At 41.2% G+C, this 17,547-nt stretch overlaps 1 protein-coding gene across 1 annotated transcript in view; it reads left to right on the plus strand.

Annotated features, from left to right (window-relative positions):
* The window catches only part of Ryr3 (ryanodine receptor 3), a 571,876-nt gene that overhangs the window by 330,949 nt on the left and 223,380 nt on the right, over nucleotides 1-17,547 (plus strand). Inside the window, exons 20-21 of the mRNA XM_026787730.1 lie at nucleotides 84-276; nucleotides 12,239-12,455. Coding sequence (XP_026643531.1) covers nucleotides 84-276; nucleotides 12,239-12,455 — 410 coding nt within the window. The remainder of the gene's footprint in view (nucleotides 1-83; nucleotides 277-12,238; nucleotides 12,456-17,547) is intronic.

The raw sequence follows: 17,547 nt of genomic DNA on the forward strand, positions 1-17,547 counted from the left end.
CAGTAGAATCCTCTAACTTTGTCTGTCTACCAGATGCATGCCTCCAGGGGCCCACAGTTTTATTTCTGTTCTCTACTCACCAGGCCGGATACCCAGAGCTGTGGCCTCCATCAACCAGCATCTGCTGAAGTCAGATGATGTGGTGAGCTGCTGCCTTGACCTTGGAGTACCCAGCATTTCTTTCCGAATCAACGGGCAACCTGTGCAGGGGATGTTTGAGAATTTCAACACAGATGGACTCTTCTTCCCTGTGATGAGCTTTTCAGCTGGTGTCAAGTAAGTGACGGCTGTAATTTCCTGGAAAATAGCTATGACCCCGCTTTAAAACTTCACCATCACCCTTGTGAGTGGAAGAACCGATAATTTCTTTTAGGGTTTCTTCTCAAAAGCCAAATTTCTTCCAAGAAAGTGATGGCTAAAGGGCAAGAGGCAACCAAACTCATCCCTTCACCTACTTACTACATAGATTCCTCCTACAGGAGCAGTTTTATATACTCAGATAAAATGTATGAGAAATCCTAGGGACAATACATGCTCTTTATAAAAACCTTGAAAGAAATAAATACAAATATTGCAGTAAAAGTCACTTTTTTGGTTTTTCTAGACAGGGTTTCTCTGTGTAGCCCTATCTGTCCTGAAACTCACAATGGACCAGGCTGGCCTCAGACTCAGAGATCCATCTGCCTCTGCTTCCTGAGTGCTGGGATTAAGGGTGTCCACCTCCACCATTCAGCTCACCTTCAATTCCAATTCTTAGCTGTGTTCACTGTGAATATTTTGTTATATTCATCTTTTTGCTGCAAATGTGTGTATACTTTCTAAATTGCAGTGACTGCAAGTGTGAAGTATAATTTTTCACTCAGAAATAAGTAATGAGCCTTTTCCTGACTCATTAGGTACCCTCAAAATTATTTTTATGGTCACATAATATCTCTTTATTTCACTTCCTCATAATATAGCCATTACTTTACTGTTATGTTTTCATGCTAATTCTACTTCTATTGTTACAGATAGCATTACTGCAGACGTACCTGCATATAACTCTTGTTCTGCATTGCTATTTTCTCCCTCTCAGAAAAAGGGGAAATTGTATTATATTTTAAGATCCAAAATTTATAATGGTGTGGCCAAGTTGATTTTTAGAAAAATATTGCACAAACTGTTAGGAACTTCTTATCAATAATTGCAAAGTCTATGTTACTTTGAAAACCACAGATTTGTTCAGGATATATTTGGCATCAAATATAACCTGAACTCAAGTTGTAACAAAGCTGTCTTCGATAGAAATTCACCTGGTTTTCAATCTTTGGCAGCATAATTCCTATGGCTGTTGGTATGTTTAATGGAAGAGACATTAGTATGTCTGAATATTGGATACTGCTTCTCCTCTGACTGGCGGTTCTGTTTGACATGTGTGCATGCTACACACAATCTCTTTCTTTTTTCAATGTTTATGAATTCCAAAGCCCAAATGACATCTTTCGAGATTCCAGATAAAATATCTGAGCCTGTGATATCATTTAAAGTGACATTATTTGGGGAGCTGGGAAGATTGTTAAGTTATGCACAAAAATACTTCCATTCAATCCCAAGAACATATAGAAAACTAAGATAAGAGAATGCATGAATTGTAAGATTGGTGCTGAGAGGGGAAGATGACCAGATCCCAGGGGATCACTGGACCAGCCAGCCCAGTGTACTCAGCAAATCCAAGGCCAATGAGAGACCCTGTCTCAAAAAGAGGCAATGATGCCTAAGGAAAAACACCTAAGGTTGCCCTCTGACCTCCACTTACTTGTATGCACATAAGTATGTGGACAGCATACACATGTGAAAACATAAGCACATCCAAAAAATAAAGCAGCATATGAGAATACCCAACTGATTGAATTCACACTAATTTTATTGTTTCTTTCTCCACTCAGTATTTTTGCTGGTTTAAGTTCTTAGCCTTTCTGATAATAATTTTGGATGGTTTTATTGTTAATCAAGTTATATTTAAGACTAATAATCTGTTTTCTATGCCTTTAATATTTTTCCAATTTATAATTTACCTTTTATGCTTAATTTTTTTCCTATCTCCCCCTTTTAAATTAATGTAAGTCAAAATAGTAAGAACCCAAAAGAGTACCACTCAGAGATAATATTATTATGTTTTGTATAGGTTAGCATTAACTTGGACATGTATATGCATGCATGTTCCTATATCCCACTGCTTACTGTTGTATTCCCTCTCCTGCCTCACTCTTTCTTCATACCAGATGAATGCTGTTTTAACTTAGTCTTCTTACACATGTAAATATCTGTAAGTCAAGACCCCACAAGAAGCCTCTTTCCCAAAACCGGCTCAGCCATTCCATTCTCAAGCTTTGTATTTTAAAGAGCTCAGAACTGACTGAGCAGGACCTAGGAGTTACAGTTACAATCATGCCTGTATCCGTGGATGCCATGGAACAGTGCAGTGGGAGCAAGGGTGACAACGGGAGCCTAGAGAGGAGTGAAAAACAGGCACTGCACAGCCCCAGGGTGGGACTTTCAGAACAGAACCACTGGTATAGGCTTCAGCACTTCATGAAGTGCTGAACAAAGCCAGACACGTTCACTTATTTTCAAAGGGAGATAAGAACGGATTAGAGCAAAGTCCTTCTAGCAGTCCGGAGGAACTGAGGCTAAGTCACAGTGCACATCTTCCCAGCTCCAGTCCCTGGGAGCAGAGACACTAATGCAGCAGGCCACACCAGGGTCATCACGCTGACCCAGAACCTGCTCTGGAGAAACAGGTGACCCTGAATGGTCAGCCTAGAACCACATTTGTCTGGGTGGCTTTTGGCCTCAGTCCATCCTCAACAATTTCCCCGATCTGTTCTTTCTTGACCAGTACCACTCACTGGCTTTAGATTATTTTCAGAGAGAAAGACAACTTACTTCCTAAGATCTCACTTGTGAAAACATTTAGATCTTTATAAAAAATATGTATTTATTAATATTTAATTTACACTTTTAATAAACATTTTTGTTAAAATTTTTATTGTTTGAAAATTTCATTTATATATATGATGTGTTTTGATGAAATAAAAGCCTATTCCCTCCCCTCCAACTCCTGCCATGTTCCTCCTCCACTATCCTTCCTAGTTGTGTGTAATTGTTTTTAAATTACTGAGCCCATTTAGTACTGCTTATATGTGCATGAGTGTAGAGCCATTACTAGATCATGGGTAGCCTTCCAGGAGCCGTGTTCTTGAAGAAAACATGCACTCTCCTTCCCAGCAGTCATCAGTTGCCAATCCTCTTCTGCTAGAAATGTCACTTGCCCCCACTCCCCCATCTTGCTCAGGTCTTGAGTCACAGCCACTGTGATGCGATAGCACCGTCCTACACAAGCAGCACTGTCTCACTGAAGTCACCATCACTCTTCTCATCTTCCCAGAGCCCCTCCCACCGTGATCCTTGAGCTTGTGGAGTATGAGGAGTTGTGTGAATTCAAATTTTCAAAGAGACTATCTCCTCCAATCTGCTACAATTAGTTTTTTCCAAGTATTTTGCATTACATCTACTTTTGCAAACTGCATAATTATTTGTATGTGTGTTTGCTTGCATGACCTGTGTGCTCATGTGTACGTGAATCTGAATGTGAGCACATGCATGCCCCAGTGTACAGACGCCAGAGGACAATCTCAGGTGTTATATCAGTCCTCACCTTTCACCTTGTTTGGGACAGGTTCTCTTTTGGTTTTTCTGCTGATTGCTTAGCTAGCCTGCAAGTCTTTACGGATTCCCCCATCTTCCTGTTGTATCTCCCAGTTGGGAAATGCTGGGATTAAAGATGCTTGTGCTTCTACAGCAACCTTTAGCAGATACTGAGATCTAAACTCCGGTCATCAGGCTGACTCACTTCACACTTCACTCACTGAGCCATCTCCTAGTTTAAAACTTCTTAATCATTATTTCCCCATTCGAACTCCTTCAAAGTAATGAGATAGGGTTTCCATGTCTGTGATTTGTATTTGGTTTGGGTGGGCCTTGCTTTGGAATCCTCTCTTAACCAGGAACTTCAGAACAGGTAAAGACATAGGTCACTGATTGCCATCCATACTTAAAGATATTTCTAGCATCTCATCTCTCTTTCAGCAGATCAGTAGCACACAGTTAACAAAGAAGTAAAGTTACAGGATGAACACTGATCCATTCAGTGAGAGAATTTAACAAACTGGAAGAGTTTCGATGTGCTGGCTTCAAGAGCCAACAGCTTAGATCTGGGGACTTTTACTCATAGCACCTGAACAGATGGCGTGCTGAGGAGCAGTGTCTCGATGTCACCTGACCCTGTCCCTAAGAGCACAGTCAGCACTGGGCTATTTCTGTCTCTGGGTCTCTTGAGAAGTTATGATCACAGAGAGGTAGAAGCCCTATTCCCACATGCATGTTTCTGAAATGCATCATCAGATGGCATCTTTGCTCCAGGTTAGTGCTGGTCTTGTACTGGTGAGCAGTCAGCTGGCTCTTTTCAGTTATTGAGTGGATGGCTTCAATAAACTGACACTTTTACACCAACTTGTGAAGTATAGTTTGGTGCTAAAACATGCCACTTCGTGTACTGAGTTAGTCCAGTTATGCAAAGAGAGGCCAGGATATTAACTCTAGGCTAATTAAAATATCATACTGAAAATTAGCACGCGTAATATATACTTTATAATATTTAAATTACCATTTCACACCATATTATAAAACATGTGCTTGCGTCTATGGCAGTTCTCCAAGAGAGAAGTAAGGTAGTGTGCCCGCCCAGGAAGAAAGTCATATTTCCCAACTCAGGAGCCTTCAGAATTGTTTCCCATATTCATTTTTAATTTGTGTGTAGTTTTTAAATTAGATTTCTCTTCTATAATCCCATTACCTTCCACTCAGTGATCTTTAATGAGGTCATACTCTTGAATTTTTTAATTATTATTTGTATCATTGCAAATAATGCCATTAATTACACCTGATTAGGATGTCCCTGCCAACAATCGTGGAAGAGCAAAGTGCACAAAGAGCGAAAATCTTTTTCAATTAGATTTACCCCTCGTGAAGTCAAAGGCTGCACACATAATTACTGACAAGATTCACAAATGAATATGTGCTCCCTTCCCTAACTGTTATGAATATACTAGTTGCCTTCTCTCTGTGGCCGGTTTGTGGGTAGTGTTACTAGTGCCATAATGTGGTCGTGCCAACCCTACTCAATACAGAATGGAAGGTGAGCATGTGTAGCTTGGAGCCCATCCAAAATTTCCAATTGTTTTGATGCCAAGAAGCTTTTGTAAAAACATGACATTACCCTTGCCCCTCCCCTATAAATAGCACCAGAGCATGAAGCAACAAGACAGCATTCTACAAAAGGCCAGAGTAGATAGTGAACTTGGGGTGGTCTTTTTGTTCTAAAAAAAAAAGTTGAGCTATTTACTCTAGTAAAATACGTTTTGCAGCTAGATATTCCCATTAGATGTATTTAATCATCTTATGTAACTGTTGCATTAGCCTTGTCTAATTAATAAAAAAAAATACAAAAACAGTTGGTGTCTGTAGCTGCTGTTTGTTTCCACTAGTATCCACCAGACTTGGCTAAGATTCAGGTAACCGACAGCTTAGCTATTTCCAGCTTGCTGTGGTCAATGCTGTGGAAACTATTGCTGAGATAAATTTACTGCTGCAGAGAACAAGTGTTGGCTGGATTGCCCTGGACTCATCACATGCAAGGCAGTAAGAAATATGAATGTGAAGACTGTCCATAACTCACATTGTTCTCCAGTCTTGGCATTACAGACTAAAGATGCAATTATGAATCCTGATACAGGAATTAGACTCAGGTCATCAAAAGCTTGCTAACAATCCCCTCTTAACCTGTGTACGTTTTTCCTTTGGGCCGCTACCCAGCTCTTTCAGAGGGGTTAAATAATGACTGCGAGATTGAGACATCTGGGAAGATTAGAGTGCCTCCATGCTTGCTAGGCACCGTGTTTTAGCATGGCAAAGCTCTGTCTTCATTTTTACAGTGTTTTTATTCATGGATCAGTCTTTCAAACCTGACAGGAGGAATCCACATTGCTCTGCAAATTAACAAGCAAAAGTCTCCAATATGAAATTGTAAATGCTACCAGGGCTTTTTTGGTGTCATTTCTTTTTGTCCCAAAATTTGACAAGCAAATAAAACTTCCTCTGACACTTTCCAGTATTTTTATTTCCAGGAGGCTATGACTGAAACATTTGCTTATCTCTGAGATAAAGAAATCTTTATCTTTGTAAACTCTTTAGGAAGAGAAAGAAATTTTCATAATATTGGAATTCTCAGAAGAACCTCAGGAGATAGCAAAAGTTCTTTGGTGGGAGAGATTAAATTGACAAAATTGTAGATAGATAGATGATAGATAGATAGATAGATAGATAGATAGATAGATAGATAGATAGATAGATAGATAGATAGATGATAGATAGATAATAGGTAGATATAGACATATACATATATATGCACATACATAATTTTAAATCTATGCTCCGTATTTAAGAGAAAGCATTCAATATTTTCCTTCTAAATCTGGCTTATTTCACTTAACATAATGATTTCTACTTGTATCTACTTTCTTTTTTTTCTTTTTTTTTAATTTATTTATTTATTGAGGATTTCTGCCTCCTCCCCGCCACCGCCTCCCATTTCCCTCCCCCTCCCCCGATTAAGTCCCTTTCCCTCATCAGCTTGAAGAGCCATCAGGGTTCCCTGCCCTGTGGGAAGTCCAAGGACCGCCCACCTCCATCCAGGTTTAGTAAGTTGAGCATCCAAACCGCCCAGGCCCCCCCAAAGCCAGCACGTGCAGTAGGATCAAAAACCCATTGCCCTTGTTCTTGAGTTCTCTGTAGTCCTCATTGTCCGCTATGTTCAGCAAGTCCGGTTTTATCCCATGCTTTTTCAGACTCAGGCCAGCTGGCCTTGGTGAATTCCCGAAAGAACATCCCCATTGTCTCAGAATGTGGGTGTACCCCTCGCGGTCCTGAGTTCCTTGCTCGTGCTCTACTTTCTTGGAAAGTCATGATTTCATTCTTTTCTTTATGGCTGCATAAAGGAAATTATATATATCATGTTTTTCTCAACCAACAATTTCCTGCCTATTTGTAAATAGTATAAAAATAAATGCAGAATTCAAGCATTTCTGAATTAGTTGGTTTCCAGTCATATCTATACCCAAGAGTGGAATAGCTGGGTCATATGGTTCTATTTTAGGTGCTTTGAGAAATCACCACACTTGCTCCATTGTGGTTTACAGTCTCACCAGCAGGGAATAAGGGTTCACCTTTCCCCACATTCTCACCAGAAACTCTTCTTGTTGTTGTTTTATTTTATTTTCTTAGCTATTCTTACTGGAGTGACTTAGGATGTCAAAGCAGTCTAAATTCCTATGAAAACAATTTTAAAATCTGTAGGGAGAAATCTGAGGATAAGGAACAACTCATTCTAATGAACACTATTCTTGAATTCTCAACTTAACGGTTGGTAGAAGCTGAGAAATTTGATGGAAACCAGAGGGCAGGGGAAAAGCACCTAAAGAAAAAGAAATTTACTTTTCAATTTTATGTACTCACTTGTGAATGAGGCAGAGTTTTTTTTTTATTAAGGTCAAGATTAAGTGTCCAATAAGGAATTTATTGAGAAAAACAGACAGGCACATGAAATTTCAATTTCTACACCTGGAAATCCAAGTTCTGGACTCCTGACCCTGAATGAGTTCTTGGGTGGATACTGTAAGCTTTTTATTGTTTCTGTCAGGAATAAAAATACTGAGTTCCATGATTTAAAACCTTCGACCTTTTGATTATAAAATAGAGTTGTAGCAGTGAAGAGTCAAAAGCTCAACCAGTTTAGCCCTGCAGCGAGAGTCCAGGCTAGCCTCTGAGGGAGCTGCTCCTATCCAGTAAGCCAGCGAGAGTCCAGGCTAGCCTCTCAGGGAGCTGCTCCTATCTAGTAAGCCAGCGAGAGTCCAGGCTAGCCTCTCAGGGAGCTGTCCCTACCCAGTAAGCCAGAGATAGTCCAGGTTAGCCTCTCAGGGAGCTGCCCCTACCCAGTAAGTTAGTGAGAGTCCAGGCTGGTCTCTCAGGGAGCTGCCCCTACCCAGTCAGCCAGCTTCTGTTTCAGAACTCTCTAGGTCTCGGAGACATCTATTTAGGAATTGTCATGAGCTATCGAATTGGTACAGTGGTCATGTAGCCCTGTACCATTGGGTGGCATTCATTATAACTGTTACCTCTCTCACCAGTGAGGTCCATTTGTAGATTTTTTTTTTTAGTGAGCTAAATGCTGGGCCCTTCTTGGAACCATGATCTTTGGCATAGCCATGCCCCGTGTCTTCCTTCATTTCATCCCACTCCCAGTCCACCTGCTCCAGCCCTGGGTTCTGCTCTGCCACTCACCTTTCTGGGCAGGTGTCCTTGAGTGAAGAATGATGACATGCTCGTCTGTGAAACCTGTATTTGTTCTTCCAGGGGCTAGACTCTGGCACAACTCTGATCAAAAGCCCAAATATCTACTATACAGCCATTTATTGTTGACTACTCTTTACCCCACCTACTCCAGGGGATGCTGACTTCCCTCTGAGAAGTTCCCATCAGTTTCGATGGATAGACAAACTCCTCAGTCCTCTGCAGTTCTCTCTAAGAGGGTCTTTCCCTCCTTTACGTGTAGATCAATGTGATCTCAGGCTGATAGAACTATCTTCATGATTGTTTTTGCTGTAATCTGCAAAGTTGACAATACATTTCTCTCTAGAGTATAAAGATACTGGGATTCTAAATGATGCATTCATAAGTCTGCCTTTGAACTTCTTGCAAAACTTAGATAACCCTCATCAACACTGTACTTTAATCTGGGGGTATAACTCAATTCAAGAATAGTTGTGTAGCATGTACAGAGTTATGGGTTCAATCTGTATTTCCAGAACAATAAATAAAGATTCCATAGTTGAAGTAGGTTTGGGACATTTTCTGTCTTTTTGATTGTTCTAGTCAAACTTAACATGTTATCACATGTCGTTTCTTTGAGCTCAGTCTGTATCCACAGGGACAGAGACAGTCCCATCCTCCAGCATTGGAGGCTCTTTGTTGGATCCCTTCCCACAGGCTCTGTCAGGTTGTTCCTGGGCAGTGAGAGGAGGGCAGACAGCTGGAGGGTAGTCTTGGGCCAGTGCCTATCCAGCTCCACCTGCTGGGAGGCAGGGGCTCTCATCCAGCCAGACTTCAGAAGCAGTACACAGCCTTGTCTTCTGCCCAGTGAAGCACAGCATACAATGTCTGAAGAGGAGTGCCCCCGTCAGCAATAAGCACTCCATTCTGCCTGTATTAATTTCACATTTTACAATTCTTGTGCCCATTACAAGGAGATACAGCTTATAATCAAATTATCTTTCTCATTTTAATAATGAGGCATAAAACCAGAAAGCATTGTTCTCTTTAAATACTACACAGAAGCTGGCCAGTCTTGATTTGTTGTCTACCCAGTGTATTTTAAAACACAAGAAAAATTTCAGAACTAGACTTAACTGCCAACAGTGTTTATGAATAATTAAGTCTAGCTAACTTGCTAGAAGGCCACATGATAGACCATTTATGTATTCCTGTAATCCATACAGTAGCAAGGAACCAACACTCATGCCCCATGAGCTCTCAGTGTAATGAACTTATAGAAAGGATCCTCGGTGGGAAGGGAGGAGCTGGTAACTTGCCTTACTATTTCTTCACTCAGACAAATCCCCTTCTATCCTATACATCCAGCATGCCAATGGCACAATCTGTTAGAACTGGGAAATCCTCATAAAATAAATTTGTGGTTTAGTCATTACTTTCAGAAGGTTCACTAAATTAGAAACACTACAGCCTAATGACACAATTTCATTTTAACGTCATTGCTCATATTCTCGATACACATAAATCATTCCCTATTGCATAACACTTTGGGTAGGCACACTCCTAGGGGCAATTGTGCTTCAAATTCTATACCATTGTTGCTTAGTGCTTTAAAATAGAGAAGTGGGAGCCTCTGCATGATTTCTGTAATTAATTTAAACAGCATTTTATAAAAGGCCATTTCAATAATGTGTTCTTATTGGAAAGGGAAAAAAATTTGACATTTCTTACTTGGAGGGATTTTTATTTTCCAGATTCCTAATTAGGATATTTCCACAATTGCAATTATGGAATTTTTCTTACATGGCTCCCCTCCCAGAATGCTCCAATTAAAGGAAGTGATGCCTAGTGCAAAATGTCCTGTTGTGAAACCTTTGCTTAATCATAACCTTCCTCCACTTACATCAACCCCTCCGCACACCCACCTGACACACCAGCAGTTCCCATCAGTCCTAAGGCCAAAACAAAACTGGCATCTGGCCATTTAGATCACCTTGGTCCAAACTACCCTCCTTTCCCTGCAATGATTCCAAGCGCTTGCTAATTGGTCTCCAGACCTATCTGCAAAGGAGTGCTGGAAGAATACTGTATTTCCCCACTTTAAACCCCATGATCGGTTTCCTATCTAGAATAAAGGCAAACGCCTCGCCGGGGTATAGACACTGCTGCGTGCAGCCCCGACCCCCATACTTCTTCTCCCATTTCTCAGGTTGATACTGTCCTCATCCATAGCACTACTTAAATTCTTTCCCAATTTGGGGCCTTTGCACGCGTCTCTCTTCTGAGACCCTCTTCCTCCACGTCTTCGCGCTTTGGCTTCTCCACAGAGTCCTTTCTTGATGCCATCTCTTGAAGCCACCTCCTTCTCCGAGTTATGTCACATACCCCTTCTTACATACCCCTTCTTTATCCCGTGGCATGCCTCCTCACTGGTAATTAACGAATTTAGCTTCTTGAAATCCTGCTTTTGTTATCCTCGGAGCACTGGAAATGCTGCTTAGAATTGAATCCCCAGTGCAAAGTCAGGTATGAGTGCTGGAGGCTCAGCCATTGGTCTTATTTGCAAAGAGGGGAGTAGTAGTACCGAATGCCAACGCTGAGTTTATACTGATTTTTCCGGGGTGAGATTAGCATTGAGCCTCCAAGAACTATATATCTGACCATGCTTTAGTTAGAAACTGTGCCTATTTCCTTTATTTTATGTAGTTGAAGTTGATTTGTGAAAGCTACATTTCCTACTGGACTAGGATAATGTGAAGTGTCACTGCCTAAGGGTATTTACCTTTTCTTCATTGCAGAAAACTTTGGCACTTACCATAACCTAACCTTTACATGTAATTCTGTTTCTACATGAAACTGGAATTCATCCAGAATGCTTGATAAAACTATTGAGATGCTTTTTGTGTGTTAGTAACTGCTGTCTGTCTACCATTACTGTAAGCCCCAAAGAGTTCTTTCTCCTTCTTTGGGGAATGAGAATTGGTTGGACCAAGGTAGTACTAGAGGCCCAATTTGGATTTAGAATTGTAATGTCAGGAGTTTCTGTTAGATCGTGTGTGTGTGTGTGTGTGTGTGTGTGTGTGTGTGTGTGTGTGTAAGAGAGAGAGAGAGAGAGAGAGAGAGGGAGGGAGAGAGGGAGGGAGGGAGAAGGGGGGGTTGAAGTCTGTGGATCAAGGTTGTGCTCTAGAAATTGAGTGGACCATGGCATCAAGTCTGAATGCCAACAGAGAGATGGTGCCTGTTAGGAAGGCATTGACATCCCAGGTAACAACTGCTTGTCCCTTTACCCTTCTGCAGTTACCACCTACAATTATCCTCATATGACTCTGGGAACTGCAGCCTCTGCTGTCTTGAAAACTCTACTGTTGCATATTTCGCTTGAACATTCAGCATTTACTATCTTATCGATATAATTTTATTTTCGTTAACTAGCCATATGAGTAATTGACTTCAAGTAAAGATACCCGTTTCCATGGTGAAGTTTCAATATGATATTTATAGAGAAGTATCTTGCTATCTTCTCAATACTGAAGTAACGTCCACTGTAATTACCTACTGCAGTAAGAATAAGCACCAAGTGACTTATGAATAATAAACCTTTTAAGAGCATGTCACTGAAGTTCACCTTAGAAAGGTGCCTGGGCACTCAGTTCTCTCTATCATTGTCTACATACATGAAAATATATGCTATGCTGGATCCAAATTCAATGAGTTCCAAAGAATATAACTTTGAATGTGGATACAACCTTTAAGATACAGTTATGTGAAATAGGATAGTTTTTGACCTCTTTTTTCTGCTGTCTTGAAATGACAGAGTACGCTTCCTGATGGGTGGTCGGCATGGAGAATTTAAGTTCCTGCCTCCCTCTGGCTATGCCCCTTGCTATGAAGCCCTGCTGCCAAAGGAGAAAATGAGATTGGAGCCTGTCAAAGAATATAAACGTGATGCAGATGGTGTCAGGGATCTGTTGGGTACCACTCAGTTCCTCTCCCAAGCCTCTTTCATCCCTTGTCCCATAGACACCAGTCAGGTAAGTCCAAATTACAAATGACAGGCAATCTCAATGAACATACTGAGGGTGTGCCCCCCACCTAAGGCACTGTACTGAAGAGTGCAAATAAACAGCCAATATTCTTGGAAAATTCATATCCAAGTTGAATATATAAGAAACAAATAAGTTATTTTTTTAAAGGTCAAATGTAATAAATGCAGAATGAACAGTATGCATGTCCTTGAGGGTGGGATGTTTAAAAGAGTCTGTGAGAACAGATGGGATTCCATCTGGACCTTTACAAAGCTCAAGCAGAAAGGGGCACTGGGCAGTGGGATAACAGCATAGGAGGAGGTGACATAACAGCAATGGGATGAATAAGGGCTTGGAGTAGAAATATAGAGTCGGGACAGGTACCAATGTCAGGTCTCACACGGATGGACAGTTGTGAGAAGAACATGGAGATAGCAAGTTGGAAATAGAGAGGAAATGACATGACCCCTACAGGAGTGGTTGGAAAATGGGTACTTTCCACATTCCTGTGGTAGGATAGAGTTTGCAGAAGCTTTCAGAGACTTCATCCACCAGAGCCATCTCTGTTAATGTGTGCATGTTTTTGAATGTGCAGGAGTACTTTGGTGTGAAAAACGTGTGTGTGTGTGTGTGTGTGTGTGTACATGTGTGCGTGTATGTGTGTCTGTGTGTATGTACGCATGCATGGAGGCCAGAAGAACATCATACTTAGGAAAGTCATCTCTCTTCTTTGAGTCAGAATCTCTCATTGACCTGAAGCTCATCCATTAGGCTAGATTTGCTGACCAAGGGACCCCGTGGATCCCTATCGGTGCTGGGATTAAATGAATATGGAACCCTGGCATTTTTAATAGATTTGGGGATCGATTTTCAGCCCTTGTTTTGGCTTTACCAACAGATCCATCTCCTCAACTCCACGAAAGCTTTATAAATCACTATTCTAGATGCTGTAGAGGTTCTCAACCTTCCTAATGCTGTGACCCTTTCATACAGTTCCTCATGTATGGTGATCCCCAACCACCATAAAATTATCTTCATTGCTGCTTTATAACTGTAATTTGCTACTGTTATGAATTGTAATGTAAATATTTGATAGGAAGGATATATGATATGCAGCCCCTGTGAAAGGGTTATTCAACCCCTGAAAGAGGTCGAGACCCATAGTTTGAGAACAACTGCTATAAAAGTTAATGAAAAAGACCTTACTTATAAAGTACTTAGAGCTAGCAGTATATATGAATAATTGGTCCTTTCATGTATGTTTCTAGTGCACATTTCCATAACAGTCATATGACCCTATTACGTTTTGCTTTCAGGTGCTCTGATTGATCTTATACTCTCTATGCATCCAAGGTGGCTTAACACTTAGCAGTCTCCAGCCCCAGCTTCCCATGTTCTGGTATTGCAGCCATATGTCGTCATACCCAACTTATTCATGCATGAATGATGAATCTGCATAACTCAACCTCTGAGGTGCAGAGAAGGGCTTTGCTAGGAATTTGAGGAGCTTGTGAGTTTCAGAAAATCCCAGAAACCAGAGAGTCTGGTTACTGTGTGTTCTGGGTGTAACAGAAAGCAATGACATCTTGAAATTTGCATGCAAATGGATAGGACTAGAAAAAAATCCTAAGTGAGGTAACCCAGACTCAGAAAGATGAACATGGTATGTATGTATATATTCATTCATAAGTGGATGCTAGCTATAAAGCAAAAGATATTGAGCCTATAGTTCATGATTCTAGAGAAGCCAAGTAACAAGGTGAACTCTAAGAAAAACATACATAAGTCCACCTGGAAAGGGGAAATAGACAAGATTGCCTGACAAAATTGGGAGGATGGGGGTAGGGGGATTAGGGAGGGTGGAAGGGAAAGACTAGGGGAGAAGGGGAGGGGGAAGAGAACATGAGGGAACGGGATAGTCAAGATGGAGGAAGAAAGAGATAATTTTGTTTGAGGGAGCCATTATGGGACTAGCAAGAAACCTGACACTAGAGAAATTCCCAGGAATTTATAAGTATGACCCCAGTTAAGACCCTAATCAATAGAGGAGAGGCTGCCCAAACTGGCCTTGTTCTGTAGTCAGACTGGTAAATATCTTACATATCACCATAGAAGCTTCATCTAGCAACTGATAGAAACAGAGGCAGAGACCTGCATCGGAGCACTGGACTGAGCTCTCAAAGTCCAGTTGAAGGTGGGAGGAGTGATAATATGGGCAAAGAGGTCAAGACCATGATGGGTTCACCCATTTAAACAGTTTACCTGAGCTAATGGGAGCTCACCAACTCCAGCTGGACTGGGAAGGAACAAGCATAGGACTAAACTAGTCCCTCTGAATGTGGGTGACAGTTACATGGATGGGGCAGACTGCAGAGCCACTGGCAGTGGCACCAGAATTTATCCTTACTTCTTGTACTGGATTTTTGGGAACCTATTCTCTTTGGATGGATACCTTGCTCAGCCTAGATATAATAAGGAGGGCCTTGGACCTCCCCCCAAAGCAGTGTGCCTTACCATCTCTGAGGAGTGGATGGGAATGGGGGGGTAGGTGGAGAGAATAGGAGGAAGGGAGGGTGTGGGAACTAAGATTGGTATGTAAAATGAAAAAAAAAAGATTGTTTGTTTTCTTCTTTTGAAAAAAAAGAAAACCACTATGCAAACAACTAAAAAAAAGAGAAGAAAGGAAAGAAGGAAAGGAGGGAGGGAGGAAGGGAGGAAGGGAGGGAGGGAGGGAGGGGAGGAGAGGAGAGGAGAGGAGAGGAGAGGAGAGGAGAGGAGAGGAGAGGAGAGGAGAGGAGAGGAGAGGAGAGGAGAGGAGAGAAGAAAAAGAACTTGCCCTTTACCCTACTGAGTTCTCTAACTAGGGGTGTACAAATTAAACTTTGACTAATAGCTTAGCAAGAGAAAAAAAGTATATTTTAATTAGAGAAGCATTGAGAAAGAAGATCAGCTCAGAGAGGAAACAATAAACAGGTCCTTAGAAGATGGGAGACATGGTTGTTGTTTTTTTGACAGTGTCTATCTGGGTATGGTGCTGACATGTCTCTGGTGCCAATGGTCAGTCTTCCCTAGGAAGAAATGGTTGAATTCTTCAGGAGAGTTTTTCGTTTAAAAGAATATGGGAACAGAATACATTCTGTTCAGCAGCAGCTGTTTCCCAGATATCTTCATCTTTAAAATTACACTTATTTCACAGTAACATATTCTGATATTCTGTACTCCTTCACAGTTAGGAAGCTGAAGGGACAGAAAGAGAAATGCCTTTTCTGAGCACAGAGTTGTTTGTGCCAGTGCAGGTGACAGAGGCCAGCAACCCTCTGGGCTGGCTGCCCCTGCTAACCTGTCAGGGACGCAAAATTAATAAGACCAGACTTCCTGGAAGAGGCTGGGTAAAACAGAGTTCAAACAACTGAGAGGAAAATCCAACAATAAGAAGAGTTCTCTAAACATGGGTGCAATGGTGAGCATTGGTTATTGTCTTGGCAGTACCAGCATCCAGCCAGAAGACACGCTTCTGGGCACTCCGATGGGGGATATTGTCTGTTAGCCATGGTGGATTATCTTGAATAGGTTGAGGTGGGAAAAACCATTCTAAAGAGGGTAGTACCATTCCCTGGGCTCTATGGCCAGGCACCCCCTCCAGCTCTTTCTTTCCTGGAGTGATGGATTACACCCTTGCCCACCATGATGTTCTGTAACTGAAAGCCAAAATAAACTCATTCTCCCCTTAAGTTGCTTTTTGTCAGTGTTTTTAATCACAGCACCCAGAAAAATAGATAATGCAGAATTAAAGATTTGGAAATGAAAGAGGTGTATATGCAAGTCCTGGAGCTTTGATGTCTAGACCTGAAACTGAATTTTTCAGGACTCTGTAAAAAAGGCAATGCTTCTAGCCAATAAGAAAATTCTTTTTAAAGAGATATATTTTATTACTGTTAATTCTTTGAAGAGATGTGGTTCATTACCATGAATACCTTGTAATTTTTTAGAATCTATCATTCAGTGAAATTATTGTCAAAAGAGAACTTAAATATAAGATACCAAAAGTCCTCCCTAGGGCTCATTAACAAATACTTTGTAGGTTAAGAATTATCAACTCCATCATTTAATGCGTATCCCAACCAGATTCTTTCCTGGTTACATCCCCAGCCCCTCACTGAGTGCTCGGAGATATGACGCATTGCCCTAGAGCCAACCTGACACTCCCAAGCAGCAATTGTCAAGCCCATGCTGCTTTGCCCCAAGTTACCAGTTGAAACCACTAAGATTATGATGCACACTTATTTGTGGAGGTTATTTTCTCCAGCAAGTGTATCTCTCCCTTCCTCTGAAGCATTTTAGTTCCTGAAGCCTGAAAATCCATCTTAGGGCTATGATCAATGATCGGATATTTAGTTGGTACAGACAGCATTTAATTAGCCAACAAAAGCCATGTGCAGTTAGGACTTGTCTGCTGGTAATCTCTCCTATTGTGTTCTTCATCAAAAACACCGTGCCACTTACCTAAATGACCTTTTCATAATTTCATTACAATGGTTTTTGATATGTTTTTAAACTTTTATTAATCCTTGGGAATTGTATTGAGTGTATATATTTTTCTATAATATATTTTCTCTGTGAGCTCCATCTACCCACCTCAACAACTGAAATTCTTTCTGATGGTGGATTTTTAGTAATAGAAACCCTAGTTATTATACCAGAGCTGGGATTAGAGAGCTAAGCACACTGGCTGTCCTGAGGTGGACAGCTGGGTCCTAGTGCCTGCTAACCACTGCCAAGCAAGTGTAGGTCCAGGGCTGGCATCTTCCAGGAATCAAAGTAGAGAGAGTTGCTTTTAATTTGGGTCCCTCATTCCTTAGGCACTGTCAGGCTACAGATATGGAAATAATAATGACAACAATTTAAAGGAAATCAGAAATAGAAAGTGGGCCCTGTTTTTGGTCTCTGTGGGGGAAATGGGAACAAAATCCAGGAAAGCAGAGACACTCCCTAGATGTGACCAGCTTACCAAGAAAGGGAGCGAGGGTATTAAATGATAAGTGCTTGAATGGCGTGGAGTGTGTAAGTGTGTGTGTGTGTGTGTGTGTGTGTGTGTGTG

The sequence above is a fragment of the Microtus ochrogaster genome, assembly GCF_000317375.1.
Source record: "Microtus ochrogaster isolate Prairie Vole_2 chromosome 14 unlocalized genomic scaffold, MicOch1.0 chr14_random_1, whole genome shotgun sequence".
Lineage (NCBI taxonomy): Eukaryota > Metazoa > Chordata > Mammalia > Rodentia > Cricetidae > Microtus > Microtus ochrogaster.